We start from the raw sequence: 19,108 nt of genomic DNA on the forward strand, positions 1-19,108 counted from the left end.
ATCACATCAAAAACGCTAGCATAGCAACCTAAACTAACAGCCGAGTATGTCAAGACAATCAAACGCTCGCTTCTCTAGTTCAGCCTCACTGCACTGTGGAAAGAAATAACACACCTGGCTTTGATATAAACTGATTCAAGGTGGGGGTTGTAGTCTCATATACCACGGCAACCAGCCAATCAGAATCAAGGAATGGAACTAGCCGTTTTAGAATGTACAGTTGCCAACGACATTATGCTGTCAGTAACATGGGATGAATACCATTATGATCACTAGTACAGTAAGTAGTAACTATAGGTGGAGCCATGAGGCTCAGCCTATCTCCTGTTTCTGTAGCGTGAGGCAGCTTGATGTACATAAGTACTGTACACCTCCTGGACATGATGCTAGTAGACACAGGGACCCCCAATCCAACCCTTGATGCTGAGTGCCAAGCAGGGAGGCATTTGCTCCCATTTGTCAGTCTTTGGTCCTTGGTCGGGATGAACCCTGGATGAGTTCTAGGACCCCCAGGAGATGAACCCTGGATGAGTTCTAGGACCCCCAGGAGATGAACCAGAAACACCAGGACGTTGCTTCTTTATTCTAGGGACTGTAAGATGATTAACGTTAAGGTTGTGTTTTCTTATGTCTGTAGATGTCTGTAACGTTTAAAGGGAAAGGCCTATATATTTTTCAAATAGTCATGGAATTATTATTTACACACAATTTTAATCAGATCATAATTTGTCTTTTCTTTTTTAATCTGTGGGTTTTATTGTTGTTTGTATTTGTATTTTTATATTCTTAGGTTATGTATTTTTTGCACTACATTTATGTTATCGTTTTTTTTTTTTCTTTTTTTTTTTCATCTAAAAGTAGTTCTGGAATCTCAGGGTGATCCTCCTGTTAATTAAAGATCAGTGCGTCTCAAAGTGTGGTCCGGGGACCCCCGAGGGTCCTTGAGGTGATCCTAAGGGGTCCCCAGAGTTCATCATAACCCTATATTATAGTGTGTGCCAGCGCCTACGTCATTGTAGTCCTTAGCGGCTACGTCATTGTAGTCCTTAGCGCCTACGTCATTGTAGTCCTTAGCGGCCATTTCTTGGGTAAAAACACAGGTGTTTCAACTGTTTGATTGCATAGAACTAATGCTATAGTCTAATCAGAACACCTGTGTAAGGCTGTGTTTACCCAAGAAATGGCCGCTCTTAAGCTGGTTGCACACTGCTGCGTTTTTCGGGCTGAATATCGGAGTGAATTTCGGAAAACGCAAATAAAAAATCAACCTCACGTTATGTCAGTCACGTTTGCACACTGCCGCCCGTTTCGCGCACCACTCTGTCCCTTGCTCTCTCTATCTCTCTCTCTCTCCTTGCCCTGAAAAACGCATTTCGCAACGAAAAACGCAGCAGTGTGCAACCACCTTTAGAACTACATTTGGCACAGCCTATCCACAAGTTTCTGCGGGAGTTTACTGGAGACTATCGGGACCAAACTTCCGGGTTTAACAGCAGACATACAAGCTCAAGTCGCGTCGCAGATGCAACCCGTTGTGAGCTTGTAAATCGGCGCCGGAAGCTCGGTACAGACGTCTGCGCAATGCACTATGGGGCGTTGGAAACTCGTGGATAGCAACAAAGCAGTTTAACTCACCCCACAGAGCTGGATGTAAGGAGATGTTTGAGTTGATAACTCACCCCACAGAGCTCTGGATGTAAGGAGATGTTTGAGTTGATAACTCACCCCACAGAGCTCTGGATGTAAGGAGATGTTTGAGTTGATAACTCACCCCACAGAGCTGGATGTAAGGAGAATGGAGATGTTTGAGTTTGTGTTTCATTAATTCCTGAGACGATCATTTCGCTACTCTTACTGCCTGTTTATGTTGAAGTTGATAAAACATTTTTATATAAAGAAAGACATGCATGGCAGTCACTATACTGTACATGAGACGTTCCTTTTTACTGTCACAAGTTTACAATAAGAATTGAATATCAATATTCAATACGAAGCAACTGAAAAAACATTGAATTGAGATTTTTATTTTTGTGAACTACTCCTTTAAACCGCTATATGTCAGCTATTTGAAAATAGCAGATCTACAAGTTCATGACACATCACAATGTGACACGGTGTGAGCTTCTCCATCTGCAATGTTTAAAAAATATATCTGGATTTTTATTTTTTATATTGGAATATGTTTTATCATTTTATAAAAACAGATGTTGTATGTCGGCTCCTGTTTTATTGATTTCTTTCTGGTGGCCAATATTTTTTAGAAAACATGAAAAGAGCTTCTTTTAGACCAGACGGACGGCAGCTCAATTAATGAATTCATTAACCAGGCAGATGTCATGTTGTTGTGTGGCAGAGGAGTGTTAGTGACCCCATGTGGTGAGAGGAGGTAGTACACGCAGCAGATGAATTATGAACTAATGAAAGGTTTTTAAAGCAAACTTAGAAATGTTTTGTTGATCAAAGGGAATGAAAGGATGGATTCATATTTATTGATCATCATTCAGTCAGCAGTAAGGAAGCACAAGGCAGTTTCATGCAAGGAAAACATCCAATAGTTTATTGGATTTATAAATGATTATGATTTGAAAACATTTCCTTATTTTAGAATTTGGCTATTTGAAAATGGAAGATTTATTAAATTATTTGTTTTAATTTAATGTTTGGCATGTTTAACACTTTTACTTTTGTACTATTGTGAAGCCAATGATTTTGTACTTTTACTCAAGTAAACATTTTAAATACAGCATAGTTTTACCGAGACACATTTAGTCAGGGAACATTATCAGAACACCTGTCATAGTCAGGGAACTTTATCAGAACACCTGTCATAGTCAGGGAACTTTATCAGAACACCTGTCATAGTCAGGGAACTTTATCAGAACACCTGTCATAGTCAGGGAACTTTATCAGAACAGCTGTCGGCTGTCAAAGCTGGGAATAAATTCCTTACCAAACAATTCCTTCACCAATGTGTTGGTAAAGGTGTCTAGTAACATATCTAACATATCTAACATATCTAACATATCCAATGTGTTGGTAAAGGTGTCTAGTAACATATCTAACATATCTAACATATCTAACATATCTAACATATCCAATGTGTTGGTAAAGGTGTCTAGTAACATATCTAACATATCTAACATATCTAACATATCTAACATATCCAATGTGTTGGTAAAGGTGTCTAGTAACATATCTAACATATCCAATGTGTTGGTAAAGGTGTCTAGTAACATATCTAACATATCCAATGTGTTGGTAAAGGTGTCTAGTAACATATCTAACATATCCAATGTGTTGGTAAAGGTGTCTAGTAACATATCTAACATATCCAATGTGTTGGTAAAGGTGTCTAGTAACATATCTAACATATCTAACATATCTAACATATCCAATGTGTTGGTAAAGGTGTCTAGTAACATATCTAACATATCTAACATATCCAATGTGTTGGTAAAGGTGTCTAGTAACATATCTAACATATCCAATGTGTTGGTAAAGGTGTCTAGTAACATATCTAACACAGATTGAAATTCAACATCCCTAGGAGAATCTTTGACAGCTAGGGTAATTCTGGGGTCTCATTCACTTACTATACACTGTAAGGGAAAATCACTCCCAATAAATCTGCTTTAAGTTGGATGTGAGGGGTCTAACTAGGTGTTTTTAATTATTCTGAATCCATTGCAAGCATTTGCTTTGCACAAAAAACATTCCTTGGGCTAAAAGCGGCCCCCAACAGGATGGTTTAGTGATGAGTCATCACTTTTCACAGTTTTGTTGGCTCCAGGGGAGCCACCCGCCAGGGGAGGGTATAGGGAAAGGTTTAGTTTACTGCAGTTTCAAGGGGCAGCCGCCTGTAAGTGGCTTTTCAGAGCGGTTTTAAAGGATGTTAGGGATTTACACTCCTTTATGGCCTTCGGTAAGGCCTTCCATAGTTTAGTGGTATAGCAGGTGTCGTAGATTAGAGATTATCATGATTGATTATGTGAGACGTTATAGAGTAGATCAAGTGTTCATTGATTATATTAATATCAAGCCTAACATCATTGATACTGTACAGCTGGTAAGAGTCTAGGGGCTCTATTATGATCCAGGTCTTATGCCTTATGCCTTAACTTCTTTGCCTTTTTTTTACTATATATACATATTTATTTTAATATTTCAAATAGCTGACCTGCAAGCTCACATCGTGCAGATGTAGATCAGCATTTGAAGTATTTAAAAAAAAAAATCAAAATAGTAAAAAAAAAGGCAAAGAAGTTAAGGCATAAGGCATAAGACCTGGATCATAATAGGGCCCTAGATGTCTACCTAGGACTGAGTAGCTGTTGTTTTGGTAAAGCTCTTTCCAGAGGCCTTGAAGCCACACAGTATAACTCTAGTGTTTGACCATTCTTCTGGGCAGAACTACCTTACCACTGCCCAGAGTGTTAAAGACGGGGTGAAATCAAAAACATGTTTTTTCACACTTTTAGAGCATATCTGTAGTGATAATATGGCCATAACTAACACTAGATGCCAAAAATATATATATATTTATATCAAAGGTCCCTTAACAGTTTCTATGCCAGCCCATTTCAGTGTTTTTTTACGACCACAAGAAAACACAGTTTACACATCTATCCGCTCTGTCCATTCCTTTCAGTACCCTGGGTGACGCTAAATTCTACCACAGTTACACTCATACGATCATGCTAACAAAATGAGCTAATCCCTACTTTTGCGGCGGGTGCTCCGCGCACGCGCTCCGTGCATGTGATGGTAACGTTCGGAACCGCGTTGCCACCAGCTGCTCAGATCTTTTTTTCCGAATGAAGCTACGACTTACGGGTGAGGAGTAAAGTGTGTGTTTGTGTTTCATGCATTCTAAGGTCTTTTCACAACAAAACAGAGTCACTTCCTTCCGTACACTTCCTGTTTTCATTCAGTCACATGATCTGCCACTGAGACAAGCGTTTAGGTTCCGTACGGAACCCTTGTTTGTTAAATCGGCAAAAATAATGTATTTTGAGTTGTTTTATAACAAAAATAGCCTATTCTCGTCAATCTTCGTCTGTGGCCTGGCTGCCTAATTAATCATTCTCGTCAATCTACCCCCGTGGCTTGGAAACTGTTAATAGGCCATTCTTAATTACTTCCTGTGAACATAAATTCAAAAAGTGATGACATAGATAGAGTTTTTGAATATAAATGAACCTTTGATTACATTTACCTGTTTGTTTCCCATTGCTGGCTCCCATTACTCCCATTACTCAGATTTTAAAACCCATCGCCTGAAGGGCTGGTCCCCTCAGATTGGTTCAGAAACACACAGGCTTCCTTTTCAAACTGAAACTTCAAAATAAAATACCCAAAATAGTCATTTCATTGGGTCTTTAATTGTACTTCTGTCCATGATATCATGTTACATAAACTTGACCACCACCACCTCATATAATTGTCTTGTCTCCTCATTTTCTCATGATTATTGATTGATCTGAATTCCACCACACAGGAGAACGCATTTGACCCTTTGTTTGAGCCACATCTGGGTTGAACATGATGTGTATAGCTGCCTCTGGTGTTGGACATCCTTGATGTTTAGGAAGTATTTTGTCAGGTACATCATGGGGATCTTAGTGGTTAACAACCTTGGATCTGGTCTATATTTTTAAGTATTTTCTCTTGCTCTCGTTAGTTTGATAGGAAAAAATAACCAGAGCTCTTCCGCCCATTCAGAGCATGGGAAGCTATTGTGGACCATGGGAACAGCGTTCTGTCATCTCATTGGCTGTCCTTTGGACAAAGGGGAGGGGATCACAATCCTTTCAACCAATCAAAAAAAGAAAAGAAAATCACTTGGCTAGTAGTGACCACCAGCACTCTTCATAAAACAACGTTATTCTGTCCACAATAAACAGATTATTTTGTGTTTATTTCGTTTTTATTGAGACTTCAGGTCACATGACAGGGCCTTGTGGTAGACCGAACCAATCAGGAGCTTCCCTCCATAAGGGGCGGCGACGGACGAACCGATGATGGTCGTTCCGTCGTCGGCGAACACCTGCGTGACCAGCGGACGATCTGATTGGATGTCCTGGATGCGAATCACCTGGGAAACAGAAGATACCGTTTAAAACACCTGGGAAATAAACGCTACTGTTTAAAACACCTGGGAAATAAACAATACTGTTTAAAACACCTGGGAAATAAACAATACTGTTTAAAACACCTGGGAAATAAAACAATACTGTTTAAAACACCTGGGAAATAAACAATACTGTTTTAAACAACTGGGAAATAAACAATACTGTTTAAAACACCTGGGAAATAAACAATACTGTTTAAAACAACTGGGAAATAAACAATACTGTTTAAAACACCTGGGAAATAAACACTACTGTTTAAAACACCTGGGAAATAAACAATACTGTTTAAAACACCTGGGAAATAAACAATACTGTTTGAAACACCTGGGAAATAAACAATACTGTTTAAAACACCTGGAAATAAACAATACCAAAACATTTGGGAAGAAAAAAGAACCAATGTTGCATTTAATTTTCCATCTTCATGAACGTAATAAAATAATGAGACTTTATGATCGTTTTTACTTCATCACACAAGCTGTTGATGAATAGATGCTCAACACATGACCAGGGGTCAGGGGTCACCAGGGGCCACCAGGGGTCAATATGTACATACAGTATATGGACAAATGTGTCTGTTTGGAACATTTTAGTTTAGTCTATTTCTTCAGAATAAAACATATATTCTATCTATTTTATTTAGGATAATGTAAAAAAAAAACATACTATTACTAAATATTCACAAGATTATCTCTGAATTCAAATAGGTTTGATTAACATTGGTGAGGGGTAATTGTGTTGGGATGACAGGAGATGTGTGATGGATGACATGCTATATTATTATGTTGCAGGAGATGTGTGGTATTGGATGACATGCTATATTATTATGTTGCAGGAGATGTGTGACGGATGACATGCTATATTATTATGTTGCAGGAGATGTGTGATGGATGACATGCTATATTATTATGTTGCAGGAGATGTGTGATGGATGACATGCTATATTATTATGTTGCAGGAGATGTGTGATGGATGACATGCTATATTAACATGTTGCAGGAGATGTGTGATGGATGACATGCTATATTAACATGTTGCAGGAGATGTGTGATGGATGACATGCTATATTAACATGTTGCAGGAGATGTGTGATGGATGACATGCTATATTAACATGTTGCAGGAGATGTGTGATGGATGACATGCTATATTATTATGTTGCAGGAGATGTGTGATGGATGACATGCTATATTATTATGTTGCAGGAGATGTGTGATGGATGACATGCTATATTATTATGTTGCAGGAGATGTGTGGTATTGGACATGGTTCTGTACATCAGCTGAGGAGAAGACATGGTTCTGTACATCAGCTGAGGAGAAGACATGGTTCTGTACATCAGCTGAGGAGAAGACAGCTAGAAGTCATGTCTGATAACAACTACCTTAACAACATGAATTTTCCTTTTTTCTATTTTTATGTTTTTTTCTTTTCTTTTTGTTTGTGTCCCAGCAGCACCTTCTATCCTCACAAAAAACTGAAAAGAACAGATCAGTGCCATTCTCAAATGTACAGATAAAAGATGTATTTGGCTTTAATTTCATAGCACAGTAAAACCTGTCATCAGTCTTGGACGTATATTTAGTCTTAGGCTTTTGAATAACACACATAACAGTCTTAAGGTGGTTGCACACTGCTGCGTTTGTTGGGCCGAATATCGGAGCGAATTTCGGAGCGCGTGAATAAAAAAATCAACCTCACGTTATGTCAATCACGTTTGCACACTGCCGCCCGTTTCGCGCACCACTCTGTCCCTTGCTCTCTCTATCTCTCTCTCTCTCCTTGCCCTGACAAACGCATTTCGCAACGAAAAAAGCAGCAGTGTGCAACCAGCTTTAGTCTTAAATCCTGTCATATTATATTATATTATTATATTATATGATCTAATCACTCACTACACCAAGGGTTCCCAAACTGTTTTGTCTCAGGTCACCCCATGAATATTTTTTTAATCCCAGCACCTTATATTTATAGCATATCGTCGTTGTCGGGTGGAAACCATTCGTTTTGTATTTATCATCTAAAATATGTACTAAACTAGTGAAAACAGCAGATCTACAAGCACACAACGCCTCGCATCGCGAGGCGTTGTGTGCTTGTACATCGGCTGTTTTCACTAGTTTTGTGCGACAGTCTTGTAACTTGGAGATACAAGGTTTCTGCCCGACAGTGACGATATCTTAGTGATTATGTTGCCAGGAAAACGTTGAGATAACAGCCATTTTGGTTAGAACTGACTGAAAATAACTTTGTACTTCAAGTTTAAAATGATACTAAATATTATTTTCTTCAAGTGTCCAAATAGATTTGAAATATTATCAAATTATCTTGTGGCACCCCTGGACTGCCGTCACGGCACCCCAGGGTGCCCCGTCACCCCAGGGTGCCCCGTCACCCACTTTGAAAACCCCTGGTCAACATGATCTAATCATTCATAATGTACAGTACATGACCCCTCTGCACTACATGATCTAATCATTCATAATGTGACTACATGACCTTTCTATGTCCATTGTTCCACATGTCTTACATCACAACTATTCAAGGTCTAAGACTTCCTCATCACGATAGAAGATTTCTCATCAAGCTCTCACCCTAATGGAAATAAACTGTCTAAAGCCCCTATCATAGTAGGCACCGCGGTGATAAGCCAAAAATGACCCAAAAAGTATCTCAGTTACTTGACGAGTTACAGAAATATGAATGCAACTCAGTTACCAGCATGTTACAGCAAAATGTAACTTAGTTACGTAACTCAGTTACATGTAACTTTAACTTCCCCAACACTGATTCCAGGTTACCTTTTCTGAAGTCAACCTTAAGACAGGCATTACAGTGTGGTAGGTAGGGTAGGTAGGGTTAGTAGGTAGGATAGGTAGGGTTAGTAGGTAGGGTATTACATTACATGTGACATGGATTTATATTCTAACTGCAAACTCCATTTTAACCCTGAAATATCCCTTTAAGTGATAGAAGTTTAGTAGGTATCTTCACCCAGACAGACAGACAGACAGACAGACAGACAGACAGACAGACAGACAGTCAGGCAGACAGACAGACAGGCAGGCAGGCAGGCAGGCAGGCAGGCAGGCAGACGGGCGGGCGGGCGGGCGGACGGACGGACGGACGGACGGGCGGGCGGACGGACGGACGGGCGGGCGGGCGGGCGGGCAGACAGGCAGGCAGACAGGCAGACAGACAGACAGACAGACAGACAGACAGACAGACAGTAGTTTATATGTTGGTATGTCTGACCTCTGACCCTGGGGGGTCGTTGGGGTCATTGGTGATGAACTTGTAGCCGTTAGGGTGACATCCCAACCACAGGTCACCTGATTGGTCCACCTCGATGTTGTCACACAACGAGCCTACTGGCACCGTCTGGAATATAGACATATATATATCCTACTGACACTGTCTGGAATACACAGTATAATATATATAAATATATATATATCCTACCGACACTGTCTGGAATACACAGTATAATATATATATATATATATATATATATATATATATATATATATATATATATCCTACTGACACTGTCTGGAATACACAGTATAATATATATAAATATATATATATCCTACCGACACTGTCTGGAATACACAGTATAATATATATATATATATATATCCTACTGACACTGTCTGGAATATAGAAATACATATTAATATATTATATATATATATACAGTATATATATATATATATATATATATATATATATATATCCTACCGACACTGTCTGGAATACACAGTATAATATATATATATATATAAATATATATATCCTACTGACACTGTCTGGAATATAGACACATATATTAATATATTATATATATATATATATATTAGTGGTGTCCAACGATTAAATATTTTAATCGTGATTAATCGCATGATTTATGTAGTTAATCGCGCGATTAATCGCAAATAAGTCATCAGCTTTTATCAGGTCACAATGTAACTTAGAGGGATATCTTTCAAGTCTTTCGTGGCCCTATTAACTTGGGAGTGGAAATGTTTGCTGGATTTATGCGAAAGTATGTTAATCTTTTATTCGAAATCAATTAAAAACCTGAATAAATCATAATGGTATTGCATTAAACAGACTGCAGCTGATGGGTATAAGGATCTGCTAAATGATTACTGTTGTGTCCACCTTTATGCTTTAATTATACATTGTATTTTTTGTTACATCAACAGGGATGGACCTTGTAGCCAATATAGCCGATATTGTAGCCAATGTTTGTAAATATGCGATTAATTGCGATTAAAATAATTAATCGCGATTAACATAACGGTGAGTTAATTGCGATTAATTTAGTTAACTCGGACAGCACTAATATATATATATATATATATATATATATATATATATATATATATATATCCTACTGACACTGTCTGGAATATAGACACATATATTAATATATTATATATACTAGCTCTTACCCGTTCAAAGATATAAGCTCTGAAATGATGTGCAGTGTGTGGGTTATGGGATGTGCACTGTGCACACAGTATATGAGGGATGGAAAGTAACTTAAACTGGTGCTTGCATGATAATATGTAGGAGCATCAATGTAAGAAATACCCGTTTCGTTTAATGGCTACAGAGATACTGTGTACCGATCTGCATGATTTTTGGACAACATCTGTAACAGGGCCAGACACAACCCCCCCACCCACCCGCCTGCACACACACACACACACACACACACACACACACACACACACACACACACACACACACACACACACACACACACACACACACACACACAGAGAGAGAGAGCTGGTTAAACATGTTGCCTCATGCTAGATGCAGAGAGATATGCCTCATGCTAGATGCAGAATAGATATAGATACACCATAAAAATGCTAATATACAGCATATGATTTGTGAAAGTGACAAACGGGCTTCACAGTTATGTCAGGTGTGTTCATATGCTAATGGTGATGCGATTTCAGATCAATTGCTCCAGCCACTGAGGAGAAACGCTGTTACAGACACTCAGACAGACAGACAGACAGACAGACAGACAGACAGACAGACTTTTGGAAAATTATATGTTTGATATATCCTACCGACACTGTCTGGAATATAGAAATACATTTATATTCATATATTATACAGTATACACCAGTAAGACTCCCTAATCGGGAGATAAGCGACCGTTGGTCGCTTATCTCCACAAATAGGCCAAAAGTTTGTTTTACCAATTATTACACTCTATGTGAACATTTACATCAACAAATCCCAAGTACTATGCAGAACGACCCATTTCAAGTTTTTAATGTACAACAATATTTAGAAAATAGGTCTACAAGCTGACAGTCCTCGTCCCTTATATTCCCATAGGTTATATGGAGATCTCAGTGTTTGTCAGTCCTTGTTCATTTATGCCCATATATGGACATCTCTATATCTACTGTAACAGTCCTTGTCCCTTTATGCCCATATATGGAGATCTCTTAACTGTAAGTCCTTGTCCCTTTTATGCCCATATATGGATATTCCTGATGTCATCAGTATATGAACATATATGGGCTTTCTGATATGCCCATATATGGAGATCTCTTAACTGTAAGCCCTTGTCCCTTTTATGCCCATATATGGATATCCCTGATGTCATCCGTATATGCCCATATATGGGCTTTCTAATATGCCCATATATGGAGATCTCTGTATCTCCATATATGGGTATAAAAGGATACTTCAGGTCTGACATCAGGTTTGTTTATATTGGGTTGCTAGGTTTGACATCACAAACTCTATGGGCCATCTGACCTAGAAATCTATATTTGGGCATAGATGACTCATCGTGACCTCATCACACGTCGACCGCACGTGTGACGTGCGGTCGACCGCACGTGTGACCGACGGACGGCCGGTGGAGGTTTTCATACTAAACTGCGACCTTACGGTCGCAATAATGTCACCCAGCGCAACACTTGTGGAACACTTCCAGCCGCCTGTAAACAAGGAAATACTTTGTTTTGTTTTTAGTTTTTAGTCAAATTATACATTGTTGCGACCGTTAGGGAGCAGTTTACTACCAAAACCTCCACCGGCCGTCCGTCCGTCACACGTCACACGTCACACCTTTGTTTGTGTACGGTGTGATGTCATATATCTTCAGTATGACATCACACCACATGTGTACACAAACCTTTGTGTACGTTGCTGTGGCAACAGTCTGTTGTTGCTGGTCTGTTAGTGTACGTTAGCAACCACCTTAGCAACCATGGTTTTACCCTAGCAACCAACTGTTTACCCTAGCAACCAACTGTTTACCATAGCAACCATGTTTTTTTACCCTAGCAACCAACTGGGCATAAAAGGGATTCTGTTAGGGATCTCCATATATGGGCATAAAAGGGATTCTGTTAGGGATCTCCATATATGGGCATAAAAGGGATTATGTTAGGGATCTCCATATATGGGCATAAAAGGGATTCTGTTAGGGATCTCCATATATGGGCATAAAAGGGATTCTGTTAGCTGTTAGTGATCTCCATATATGGGCATAAAAGGGATGCTGTTAGGGATCTCCATATATGGGCATAAAAGGGATTCTGTTAGGGATCTCCATATATGGGCATGAAAGGGATTATGTTAGGGATCTCCATATATGGGCATAAAAGGGATTGTATCCCAGATGATGCCCTGTTAGGAGATCCACACTAACAGAATCCATATATGGTCCTACCGACAGCTGCTATAAGCCAACCCTGGCGATAAGGTCTGAGTCGAAGAAATGCTTCTTTCCTGGCAAGAATTGCCCCTTTATACTGTAGGGCTCGTTTGTGTATTGTATGACATCACGCCACATCATCGGCTGAGGACTGTGTGATGTCATCATATCTCCATATATGGAGACATAAGTTGCTCATGCCCAAATATGGGCTGGTGAGGTCAGACTTAGTGTGATGCGTAGGTTATCTCCATATATGGAGATTCAACTTCAATGAGTAACCATGGCAAACTGTCAACTGCCCGTATGTCTTGATAATTGGTAAAACAAACTTTTGGCCTATTTGTGGAGATAAGCGACCAACGGTCGCTTATCTCCCGATTAGGGAGTCTTACTGATATTTAGTAGCCAGGTCATAAGCGTGATAATGACTGGCTCCTTGGTGAATGGCGATCTTATCTATCTATAAATGCGAGAAGTCTCTGCGTGTCTGTCTGTCTGTCTGTGTGTCTGTCTGTAATCCGCGTATCTCGAGAACCGTTCGTCCCACCGGCTTCAGATTCGGCACGCGCGTTCCCCGCCGCGGCACGGAGTGCAGTGTCGGGTCTCGACCCGACCCGACGCGCGGTTTTCCCGAACCGGCGCGAAACGTTCGGAATCTCCTTATGCGGGGTTGATTGTTGACATCAGGCTGTTCCGGAGGAAATCGGCGAAAGCTCTGACTCATTGTGACATCACTTCATAAAAGGCTCTGACATCACGTACGCCACATGAGTCAACAAAAAATCTCTGTGAGTGTGTATGTATGTATGTAATCCGCGTATCTCGAGAACCGTTCGTCCCACGGGCACGCGCGTTCTCCATATATGGGCATAAAATGAATGCCCCCATATATGGGCATAAAATGGATTGCAGACAGACAGATACAGATATCTCCATATATGGACATAAATGGACAGAGGCAAACAGATGGTCAAAGATCTCCATATATGGGCATAAAATGGACGCAGACAGACAGATACAGATATCTCCATATATGGGCATAAATGGACACAGGCAAACAGATGTTCAAAACGGGTCCTATGACAACAGGTGTGAGGTTTGCATTAAAGGGGGAACCGGCACTGTGTCTGCAACACAGTTGGAGGCACAGACAGATACTCCATATATGGGCATAAAATGGACGCAGATAGACAGATATCTCCATATCTGGGCATACAATGGACCCAGAACTATAACTGCAGTGATCTCCATATATGGACATAAAATGGACGCCGACAGACAGACAGACAGATACAGATATCTCCATATATGGGCATAAATGGACACAGGCAGACAGATGGTCAAAACGGGTCCTAAAGGGCGGGGCATTCATTCCCTATTTACATTGTTCCGAGTTGGCCAGGTCGCCGACTAGACGCTGGGCCGCCCGAAGGGCGGCCCAGCTTCTAGTATATACAATTGAGCAAAAGCCGCATCCCACAACTCAACGGTAGGGAGGAGAACGTAGGGAGTAGGGGAGGAGAACGTAGGGAACTAGAAGGTCGGCCGGCTATGCCGGCCTCCCCTCTAGGTCGCCGCGTTGCATCTATAGGAGTAGATATTCGTCGAAAAAATGTTTTGAGAAAAAAATTTTTTTTGAGAAAAACATTTTTTTTGAGAAAAAAAAGTTTTTTGAGAAAAAACTTTTTTTGAGAAAAAAAAGTTCTTTGAGAAAAAAAACGTTTTTGAGAAAAAAAAAATTGAGAAAAAAAAATTGACAAAAATTTTGAGAAAAAAAAAATTGAGAAAAAAAATTTTTGAGAAAAAAAAATTGAGAAAAATAAAAAATTTTTGAGAAAAAAAAAAATTGAAAAAAAAAAGTTTTGAAAAAAATAAAAAATAAAACGTATTGGTGATGCGATGACGTGGTGTATACGGATGTTACTGCGATTGAGGTGAAAGACACACACACACACACACACACACACACACACAAAAATAGCTAATAGTTAGCTCACAACTTTCCACTTTCTCTTTCACCTCAATCGCAGTAACATCCGTATACACCACGTCATCGCATCACCAATACGTTTTATTTTTTATTTTTTTCAAAACTTTTTTTTCTCAAAAAACATTTTTTTCTCAATTTTTTTTTCTATTTTTTTTTTCAAAAAACTTTTTTTCTCAAAAAACTTTTTTTCTCAAAAAAACTTTTTTCTCCAAAAACTTTTTTTTCTCAAAAAACTTTTTTTCTCAAAAAAAAAAACATATTTGTCCATTACACACACAGAAAGAGCAGAGGCATATCTACTCCTATAGATGCAACGCGGCGACCTAGAGGGGAGGCCGGCGTAGCCGGCCGACCTTCTAGTATATAACATTATTAGTTATCAGGCCGTCGGTCTGTTATATATCGTCATCAATCAATAAAATGACATTGGAATCATTTCTTTCATGTAATGAATAAATATAAACCAGTAAGACACCCTAAGGGCAGGACAGAATTCACACAGAATGCAAGTGTGATTGGAGTTGTGGTTGGTTGTTTAAGTTGGACAAAATATTTTCCCAAATTTGGATATGACTGACGTCTGACATCATAGATGTCTTATGTTAGAGACCACATGACTCACACAATCCACAGTCCATATATGGGCATTCCAAGCTATGGGCTTAATATTGATGACATCAGGGATCTCCATATATGGGCAGGTCAGCTATAGACATTGAGGCATTTGTAAATTAATTCTATCTTGGCCATATACGGAGCATCCATATATGGGCATTGCCAAATATGGGTCAACAATGTGAAAGTTATACCCCTGGAGAAATATAACTTATAAAGTTTCAAGTTACAAGTTTCAAGAATGTACATTTGTTGTACGTGAAACCAAATATAATATCCTACAAAAAAAGGTTGTCATTTCTTTAGTAAACATCTGTGTTCCTAACATAAAGTTAAAAGAAGAAGAAAATTATAATCTGTTGAAGACATTTGATTATCAATCTTAACAAAACTTAAATGTAAAATTATAACTTCTCTTGTAACTTCTTATAACTTGTAACTTGAGCCAAAAATTACCCAAAAAGTATCTCAGTCACTTGACCAGTTACTGTCAGGATCTGCTATTCTGTGCAGGGGCGTACCCAGGAATGAGGGTCAGGATAGGCGAAATGCCAGCCGAAATGCCAACGAGGTGCCCCCCCCCCTATCCCCCCCCCCCCCCCCCCCCCATCGAGAAGCCCACCCCCCAGGGGAGGGGAGGGGGGGGGGCGCCCATAAAAAACACATTTTCCATTTTAAATACGTTAAAGTGAATAAATAAATAAAAACAATATTCAAGTATATTCAATGCATGGATTTTTATTCTCAAAAAGCACAGCATTACAAACAAGGCAAACAATATGCCCAAATAGTGACACGTTTCAATTTGCAGGGCACACATCCAAATTAAAACCTTAAGCAGTGTGTTACATTTGGCTCCCTTGCTTTCTTTGATATCAAGGTGAGTCATAAATAAAGCAAGCTCATGTTCTTTAACTGCAGCAACACCCAAAACACTGCCAGAGACATTGAGAGTTTCTACCATTTCAGTTACATCAGCATCAGTTACATTAGCAGCACGGGGAGTTGCTAAGAATACACTAGCAGACGTCATGACACCATAAGAGCCTACGATCTGGTTTAAAATGATGCGTAAATCCTTTTCACATTGGACTCTTGATTGTTTTCCCAGGGTAGTGGTAATGATACTATCTTTGAATTTAGAGGGAACAAAGCATTTTCGAGCTGTACTAACTGCATATCTATCCCACTTTACAATAGCATGTTCGGCACATAAAGCATTTGTTTCGGTCAGGATGCTTTTATATCCTTTCAAGCTATTTTCATCACACCTAATCGCTGACAGCTGTCTTTTGAGACCATCAATTAAATCTATAGCGTCTGGTACAGTAGTCTTTTTAGACTGCAGGCCATTGGTTGCTGCATCAGAACTAGAAAACAGGTTTTTAAAGAGAACGAGAAGGAAAACAAACTTCCTTGTTTGTATCCTAGTTAACAATGCATTTGCTTCTTCACATGATGGACCTAGATTCGTGACATAATTACTCAAAAGGTCTAGTATAACGTCATAAAGTTCGTGCACTTTAGTAACAGCATTAGCTCTTGAACTCCACCTTGTGTCACAACCACGTTCAAGTTCAAGGGGTCTCTTCTCTCTTGTGTGGATATTTCTCTTTCTGAAGGTCAATAAAAGTAGCATGTCGGCTGCAGCCTGTCATAAAAGCATGCAGTGTATTCCCCGCTGCTGTCGGTGAGTTGCTGCCGCTTGAGCCTGGTTCTGTGTCCGGGAAGCAGGCTGCCTCGGCCCCTGCTGTCGGTGCTGCGTGCGGCGGCAGGCAGGTCTTCGGAAGGCGGCGAAGGCGGCTCCAAAGCGGCGGCAGGGAGGTCTTCAGAAGGCGGCTTGCTTTTGCTGGCGGCGGTGAACTGGAGCGTCTTTTCTGGGTGAACTTCTTCTTAGCTGGTGGTCTCATGTTGGAGTTCAGTCAGTAATGAATCAAGGCTAGTCTGAGAGCAACATACAGTATCCCACCTTTCAGCCAGGTAGAGGTGATAATGGCCCAAAATCCCCTCCCCTGCCCCGTAACACCATTATAACAAAAGACGCGCAGGAACAAAAGGCGAGGAAAAGCGACCAGAATTCAATTTACATCCCAATGAACTGGCTGGCTGCCTTCCCCAGCGAGTGGGCAAGGGGGGTTGAGCAACATTCTTTAAGTTTTGTGGGTGCTTGGGGGTGCTTTGGGGGCTATATTTTACATTTTCAACAGAATAAATGTAAGGCGACGGCCTTTTCGCCTTAATGGATTGCCCGCGCCTGATTCTGTGTTGTATTTTAATGTTTGATCTTGTACCTTATTTTGTAGTAGTGGTTTTGAGTTTCCTGTTTTCCATTGTTGATGTTACCCATCTTGTCTCACCTTCCCTGATTGTATCACCTGTGTCCTGTTTTTCCCTAGCCAATCCCTGTGTTGATTGTTTTTTAGTTCACCTGTGTCCTGTTAATCTTTGTCCCTATTTAAGCCCTGTGTTTTAGTCCTGTTCTTTGTTGGATTATTGTCGTCTGTTTCGGGAGTGATTTTGTCGGTTCATGTTTGCCAGTTTTTGTTATCCTGACATTTGAGGAATAAACTCTTGTTATCTAAATGGTAAATGGTGCATTTATATAGCGCTTTTATCCAAAGCGCTTTACATAGATTGTGCATTACATTCACCCATTCACACACACATTCATACACCGGTGGCGGAGGAAGCCATGCAAGGCACCAACCTACTCACCGGAGGCAATTAGGGGTTCAGAGTCTTGCCCAAGGACCCTTCGACATTAACTCAGGGGGAGCCCGGATTCGAACTGGGAACCCTTCGGGAACCATTCGTGCTCTAATAACGGTTTCTCTACCCCTGAGCTATGCCGCCCCTATTGCAAGATCGTGTCTTCCGTGCATTTGCGTCCTACTAGAAAAACACCCTGACAGTCACAGAAATATGAATGTAACTCAGTTACCAGCCGGTTACGTAACTCAGTTACATGTAACGTTAACTTCCCCAACACTGCATATACACATAAATAAGATGAGTTTTACCTTCAGATGAGTTAAAGAGTGATCTTGGTTTCTCTCAAACACCTCAACTTCATGGTCCAAGATGTCCGACACATAAATGAACCTGAACACATAAACACATGTTTATTAGTATCTAGACCAGGGGTCTCCAAGGTTTTCAGACCAAGGACCCCTTAGCTGAGAGAGAGATGAAGCAGGGACCCCTTAGTTGAGAGAGAGATGAAGCAGGGACCCCTTAGTTGAGAGAGAGATGAAGCAGGGACCCCTTAGTTGTGAGAGAGATGAAGCAGGGACCCCCACAACCTGTTCATAGATTCCATATAGTTTCATTGTTTGACAGCACAATCATCAGTGTATTTTGGATTCATGTCAATTTGTGTTTTCAGATATTTAACCACTTGAACCGTCAATACTTAATAAACTTGACCTTTCACTCTGTACTTAGTCTGCTCTTTTTCCCCTCTACACCAACGCACTTTGCCAAAAATAGCCGATCTACAAGTTCACAGCGCCTCGCAGCGCAAGGCGTTGTGAGCTTGTAGATCACCCCCTTTTTTTTGGAGGACCCCCTGTAGTAACTCTGAGGACCCCCTAGGGGTCCCGGACCCCCTGTTGAAGACCTCTGATCTAGATGTCAGACACATAAATGGACCTGAACACATAAA

General features: G+C 40.2%; 1 protein-coding gene across 1 annotated transcript in view; it reads right to left on the reverse strand.

The window, feature by feature from the left end:
• Window positions 1-5,757: 5,757 nt before the first annotated feature.
• Window positions 5,758-19,108, reverse strand: part of LOC308301646 (serum paraoxonase/arylesterase 2-like) — a 26,173-nt gene continuing 12,822 nt past the window's right edge. The window contains exons 7-9 of the mRNA XM_080745706.1: window positions 18,465-18,546; window positions 9,386-9,511; window positions 5,758-6,094 (exon numbers count right to left, since the gene is read on the reverse strand). Coding sequence (XP_080601832.1) covers window positions 5,927-6,094; window positions 9,386-9,511; window positions 18,465-18,546 — 376 coding nt within the window. The 3' untranslated portion in view covers window positions 5,758-5,926. The remainder of the gene's footprint in view (window positions 6,095-9,385; window positions 9,512-18,464; window positions 18,547-19,108) is intronic.

The sequence above is a fragment of the Nannobrachium achirus genome (assembly GCF_963921795.1).
Source record: "Nannobrachium achirus genome assembly, chromosome: 2".
Lineage (NCBI taxonomy): Eukaryota > Metazoa > Chordata > Actinopteri > Myctophiformes > Myctophidae > Nannobrachium > Nannobrachium achirus.